This window comes from Ursus arctos, unplaced genomic scaffold (assembly GCF_023065955.2).
Source record: "Ursus arctos isolate Adak ecotype North America unplaced genomic scaffold, UrsArc2.0 scaffold_19, whole genome shotgun sequence".
Classification (NCBI taxonomy): domain Eukaryota; kingdom Metazoa; phylum Chordata; class Mammalia; order Carnivora; family Ursidae; genus Ursus; species Ursus arctos.
Window position 1 is genome coordinate 53,031,250 of NW_026622863.1, and position 7,136 is coordinate 53,038,385.

Sequence of the window (7,136 nt, forward strand, 5' to 3'; positions counted from 1 at the left end):
TCACGATTGCCAAAATACGGCAACAACCCAAGTGCCCATCCACAGCTGAATGGATAAAGTACATGTGATTTACATCATGGAATATTATTCGGTCATGAAGAAGAAAAAACATACTCGTGCTAAAAAAAATTGCAAAAACATATTTCATGGGATATACTTTTACTCAAAATTGTTTGGTGTTTCTTTGAAATTCAAAAAACGGGATCATAGAAGAACAGAAAGAACTCCGTTTGGGGCACATTGAAGTGCCTCCTTACTGCTCTGGGACGGCTGTCCACCCAACGGTGCAATGAAGGGGCTGGACTCACAGAGGTCATGGAAGATGGGTTCCTCTTCTCTGAACACACACACGCCCCAGGGCAGCCTTCACCTCCTTGTTCCGGAGGCTGTAGATGAGGGGGTTGAGCATGGGGGTCACCAGGGTGTAGGACAGGGACACCACCTGCTTGCTCTCTGGGGAGTAGCTGGCCTTGGGTCGCAAGTGGATGACCCCCGTGGTGCCGTAAAACAGAACCACCACGATGAGGTGCGAGGCGCATGTGGACAGGGCCTTGTGGCGCCCCGTGGCCAACGGCAGCCGAAGCACGGTGGCCACAATCTTGCTGTAGGACGTGGCTATCAGACAGAAGGGAACAATCATGATCAGCACCGTGGCCGCCAGCACATTGGCCTCGAAGACTCTGGTGTCCGCACACACCAGGCTCAGCAGAGGGGCGATGTCACAGAAGAAGTGGCGGATGCCACGTGGCCCACAGAACGGGAAGCTGAACAGCCAGACGGTGAAGACCAGCGACACGGGGACTCCGGCCAGCCAGCACGTGGCGGCCAGCAGGTGGCAAAGCCGGGGGGTCATGATGGCCCCATAGCGCAGGGGCCTGCAGATGGCCACGTACCGGTCCCAGGCCATGGCGGTCAGGAGAAAGCACTCGGACGTGACGCACGACAGCACGAGGAGCAGCTGCAGGGCGCAGCCCGTGGGGGACACGCCCCGCCCGGGCCGCAGCAGGGTCACCAGCAGCCGGGGCGCGATGTTCAGCGAGAAGGAGATCTCCAGCAGGGCCAAGTGGCGCAGGAAAAAGTACATGGGCGAGCGCAGCGCCGGGTCCAGGGCGGTCAGCAGCACGATGAGCGCGTTGCCCAGCAGCGTGAGCAGGAACGTGGCCAGGAAGAGCGCGGCGAGCAGAGGCCGCAGCGTGGGCACATGCGCGAAGCCCAGCAGGACCAGGTCGCGCCGGGCGCAGCTCTGGTTGGCGCACGGTGGGGCGTCGGGGGCGCCCGGGGGAGCCCAGGCCGCCGGCATGGACCCGGGTGGGCGAAGGAGCCTCTGGGAGGGGAAGAGGTAAGGAGAGGCGTGAAGAGCAGAGCTGTGCCCGCCCGGGCTCTGTCTCCCCAACGTGCGCTGAGCGGAGTAGGGCAGGCGTCTTATCAAAAGGCAAATCAGCTCATGAGGGGTCCTCCTTGAATGCCCCCCATGAGAATGGAAAGAGATCCCAGGGCCGTACGAGGCCCACGAGGTCCTGACTGGCCCGCCCCATCCACCTTCTGACCTCTTCTCCACCGAGCTGCGTCCACAATGCCTGGTCCTGCCTCAGGGCCTTTGCACTTGCCATCCCCGCCCCTTGAGATGCTGTTCCCTGGGATGTTTGTGCAACTGTTTCCTTCTCTTCTTAAAAATACGAACTAAGATGCCTCTCCTCACCAGACAGCCCTTCCTCAATGACCTGGTTTCCAGCGTCTTGTCCACAACAGGCACACACACTAGCCACTCTCTGTTGCATCGTCTCGTTCCTACGGCACATGTGAAGGGGCTGGTTTATTTGCTCACTTGTGTATTATCTATCTGCCCCACCCACGAGCACTTTTCTGCCTGCTCTGGAGCGGTGTCTGGGGCACATGCAAGAGCGGCTAGCGCATAGTAGGTGCTCTAGAAAGTGCAGTCCGTTACATGGTCGAGTCTCCTTTCTGTAGGCAACAGACAAAAGTATGGACTTTCTCCCCGCAACATAATTTCTGTCCTGTTTGGCTCGAGTCTATCTTATCTCATTTTTTTAAAGGTTGGTTTTGACCATGTAAATCAGTGGTTCTCAACTGGGGATGATTTGGTCCCCCCTCCCCCACCGGGGGACTGTGTGTGGTGACGTTTTGAGCTGTTATAGTTGAGGTGCTCCTGCCGTCTAGTTGGTAGAAGGTAAGGATGCTGTGAAACACTCTACAACACCCAGAACAGCACCCCCCATGCACTGTCAAAACAGAATTCCATCGCAATGTCAGCAGGACCGAGGCTGAGAAACCCTGACATAAATGGATTTCAGGGTCCACTAACCGGTCATGATCTGCCGTTCAACAAGAAAACACCAGGCTTGCAGGAGCAGGGGGACCAGTCCATGAGAAATGAGGACACAGTAACGTTGGGAGGCAGGAGAGCGTGTCGACTAAGAGACTGGTCTTCGGGGATAGAAAACTCGGGTTATTCCCTGCACGCTTCCCTGGCTTGAAGCCTGTTTTCTTCTCTGTGGTGTGGGAAGAGCAGGATTTCCCTCATGTGCAAGAGCTCCTGAAATAACCCTACTAAAGCCCACAGCACTTCATCCAAAACACTAAGTCAGCCCCACTGATCTTTTTTTTTTTTTAGCAAAATAAATCTAACATGTCATGTTCCTCTTCAGAATGAGGGTCCTGCAGCTCCATGCAAAAGAATGAAACTTGACCACTCTCTCACACCATACACAGAGATAAACTCCAAATGGATGAAAGACCTCGATGTGAGACAGGAATCCATCAAAATCCTAGAGGAGAACATAGGCAGCAACCTCTACGACATCAGCCACAGCAACCTTTTTCATGACACATCTCCAAAGGCAAGAGAAGCAAAAGATAAAATGAACTTGTGGGACTTCATCAAGATAAAAAGCTTCTGCACAGCCAAGGAAACAGTCAAAACAACTAAGAGGCAGCCCACGGAATGGGAGAAGATATTTGCAAATGACACTACAGATAAAAGACTGGTATCCAAGATCTACAAAGAACTTCTCCAACTCAATACGCGAGAAACAAATAAATCATAAAATGGGCAGAAGATATGAACAGACACTTTTCCAATGAAGACATACAAATGGCCAACAGACACATGAAAAAAAAATGTTCAAAATCATTAGCCATCAGGGAAATTCAAATCAAAACCATACTAAGATACTACTTTATGCCAGTTAGAATGGCAAAAATGGACAAGGCAAGAGACAACAATTGTTGGAGAGGATGTGGAGAAAGGGGATCCCTCCTACATTGTTGGTGGGAATGCAAGTTGGTACAGCCACTCTGGAAAACAGTGTGGAGGTCCCTTAAAAAGTTAAAAATTGAGCTACCCTATGATCCAGCAATTGCACTACTGGGTGTTTACCCCAAAGATACAGACGTAGTGAAGAGAAGGGCCATATGCACCCCAGTGTTCATAGCAGCACTGTCCACAATAGCTAAATCGTGGAAGGAGCCGAGATGCCCTTCAACAGATGACCGGATTAAGAAGTTGTGGTCCGGGGGCGCCTGGGTGGCACAGCGGTTAAGCGCCTGCCTTCAGCTCAGGGCGTGATCCTGGCGTTATGGGATCGAGCCCCATATCAGGCTCTTCCGCTATGAGCCTGCTTCTTCCTCTCCCACTCCCCCTGCTTGTGTTCCCTCTCTCGCTGGCTGTTTCTATCTCTGTCAAATAAATAAATAAAATCTAAAAAAAAAAAAAAAAAAAGAAGTTGTGGTCCATATATACAATGGAATATTACTCAGCTATCAGAAAGAACGAATTCTCAACATTTGCTGCAACATGGACGGCACTGGAGGAGATAATGCTAAGTGAAATAAGTCAAGCAGAGAAAGACAATTATCATATGATTTCTCTCATCTATGGAACATAAGAACTAGGAAGATCGGTAGGAGAAGAAAGGGATAAAGAAAGGGGGGGTAATCAGAAGGGGGAATGAAGCATGAGAGACTATGGACTCTGAGAAACAAACTGAGGGCTTCAGAGGGGAGGGGGGTGGGGGAATGGGGTAGACCGGTGATGGGTAGTAAGGAGGGCACGTATTGCATGGTGCACTGGGTGTTATACACAACTAATGAATCATCGAGCCTTACATCGGAAACGGGGGATGTACTGTATGGTGACTAACATAATGTAATAAAAAAAAATTAAAAAAAAAAAAAGAATGAGGGTCCTGGGAGGGTTTGAGATCTGACTTGTTTTATCCTAAGTGCCACCGCAGAATTGTGGCAGATCGACAAGGAACATTATGTATCCCTTAGAGGGGAACGGGGTCCGGGTAAGTGGGAGGCATTGTGCAAAAAGTAGCAGGTGGAGGAGTGGGGAGGATGGAGCGATTTACTTCAGGCGAACACATGGCTACAAATGCACAGAAAATTAGGGAAGCACACTCGCCTACATGCAGGTTACCTCAACGCTGAGCAGCGTAACTGGAGGCAAAAGGCAAAGGGAACCTCGGACACGTCCCTTCGATGTTTTATTACAAGAACGTCGCCACCAGTTACTGCAGAATGACGCACTGTGAAGTCTGATGTCATCGACCCTGCATGAAATTGACCTGCGGGCTGGGCGCAGAGCCGTGGGCAGCAAAGCCTCCACGTTCTGGGACCCGCACGCACCGCTCTGCCTCCGCGGGGTCTGCACGGCGCGAGGTTTCGCCACTGTTGGCCTTGCCAGCTGCGATCACTACACCGGGAACCTGCTGCCCTCGGGGCACATCGCTGCTTCGCGCTCCTTGTATTTCCAGAAACTCAAAGACAGTGCAGATTCTTGGCCACAGCATGTTCCGAGATGAGGACTGTGACCCACTCGGGGATCGTAAGTTTGGTAGGACGTGACCAGCATTCCTTTAAGGAAGTACAGATTTCTTTAAATGAGGGTAAGAGTGAGGATTGTTTCATGACACTATAGCCTCTGGTGTGTGTGTGTGGGTGTGTGTGTGTGTGTGTGTGTGTGCACGCAAACTGTATTTCTTCCTAGATCTTGTCGTCAAAAGAAATTTGAGAAACACCACTTATTTAAGAAGAAACTCACACTAGGACCTCCTTTTGTTTGAGCCAAACTTAAAGCTTTAGAACACTGCAAGAACGAACAAAACTCAGGCAGGTGCCCAACATCCCTGGCAGCTCATAATTGTATCGGTTCGTAGAAAGGGCTGGGCAGTCTACCAGATGCCTGTCTGGGGAGTCCCTTGTCTGGACCGTGGAAGCGCCTGCAGGGAGAAGGGCGATGCCGTGGGTTCCTCATCCTGCACCAGGGGACTTCTGATGTTCTTTTTAATGCAATCACGTCTGACTGTTTGGCTCTCATTTTCACACGGTTTTGGGGAAACTCTCTTCCTCGTGCAATCTTTACCTGCTGGACCATGGCTACAGCCTCCCCATCAGCCTTCCCGCCTCCCCTCTCTGCTCAACATCCACGGTATCCCCGCTCAGCAAAATCCACTTCCCCTCCCATGAAATGCCTGTCATTTTCTTTGCCCTCCCGGGAAGGACACAGATAAATCCTCAGGTCAGCAGTGATGCCCAGGGAGGGAAAGAGAGGGAGTGATCTTTGCACCCCAAGCACGTACACGGGACTTTGTACCAGGCAGAGTTTCAAGCACAGCACTACTGCACTGACCCCACACAACAGTCTTGTCAACTAGGTACTGTTGTCCCCATGCAACTGTGTCACGACAGCTCATGTCCCCACAACAATTAGGGGGAACATGCCAGCCAGTGTCTGAACCTTGGCCAGAATGATTCACCCTGGCTACCCAGGACGGTGTCCACACTCTGTCATGGGAGGGGGCCTCAGACACAGTGGTTACTAGTCATAGCATATTAAACAGACAGACACAGACACAGAGAGAGACACACAGAGAAATCATTAAAATCCTGGTGAATGTTTGGGGGGATGGATAGGACGAATTTAACTACTGCTCTCTCGCAACAGTAGGAATGTTTTTAATCTGGTAAAGGGCTCTCAAATTCTTCAGCGAGACCCACAAAATAGGCCAAGTGCACCCAAAACCTCTTGATGACCCTCTCGGAGAGCAGGGTCCCTTTTGAACCCCCAGTGCCTGACCCAGGTCCTGGCACACGGAGGTGAGTTCTCTGTGTGAGGACACCCTCTCTGGATTATTCCTCCTGTAACACGATTCCCGGACAATGGCTGTTAATGTCCCTCAGAAGCCCTCCCACCCCCAACCCCACCCCGACCATGCCACGATCCCAGCAGAGGGCGCAGAATGACAGCTGCCTCTGCTAAGGACCCAGCGCCTCATTCCACGCAGCCCCAGATCACCTAGGATGCTCACCCCTGGACAGGAAGGGTCCTTCTGCCTTGAAGACACTCCCCTAGCTGAGAGGTGTCACGCAACCAGCAGTCACGGTGGAACGCCTGCTGTAGGACAATGAGGTTAGAGCTGAACCACCCCACCAAATATGGGGGTGACAGCGGCCCCGAGCGAGAGCTCAGGGAACTTGTGCAAGCTTGGCTGAGTGGCCTAGCTGGGATGAGGTCTCCACTCCCTCATCGACAAAGGGAGATGATGAAACCTATGGCTCAGGGCTGCTGGGAGGAGAAAGGCCTGGTAAAGAGTAGACACCCCCACATGTTTCAGGGAGCTGACTTTAAAGCCAGACAGCCAGAGACTTAAACCTGAGCTCTGCCATTTACTAGCTGTGTGTGTTCCAAAACCTCTCTGAGCCTCTGCTTCCTTGCCTGCAAACTGATGGCGTCTACCCCGTAAGACTGCTGTGAGAGTTCACTGAGGTCATACACGAGGGTCGGGACACAGTGAGCATTCACTAACTGACAGCAGCGATCACTTCCTCTTCACCACCATTATTATCGCCATCCTCTTCATCACCAACTGCCATCGCCGTCATCACCACCACCATCACCACCACCATTACCATCGCCATCATCACATCAAAGAATGATGGTCACGGGGAGCCCCAGCCCCCTCTTCCCCTTGCAGCCTGGAGCCCTTCCCTTCACAGAGGACCCACATACCTCCTGCTTCTTGGTCTGCCTGGAACTGAGGACAAAGCTCTGCCTATCCACCTTGATCCAGGAGCTCCCAGGGCTGACTGGGATTGCAGGAACCAGAGATTTC

General features: G+C 52.1%; 1 protein-coding gene across 1 annotated transcript; it reads right to left on the reverse strand.

The window, feature by feature from the left end:
• Positions 1-313: 313 nt before the first annotated feature.
• On the reverse strand, positions 314-6,936 carry LOC125283302 (olfactory receptor 10A7-like). The gene is made up of 2 exons (XM_048223983.1): positions 6,835-6,936; positions 314-1,324 (listed from the first exon to the last, which is right to left on the reverse strand). The coding sequence occupies exons 1-2, from the start codon at positions 6,934-6,936 to the stop codon at positions 314-316; spliced, it is 1,113 nt and encodes a 370-aa protein (XP_048079940.1).
• Between the last annotated feature and the right edge of the window lie 200 nt (positions 6,937-7,136).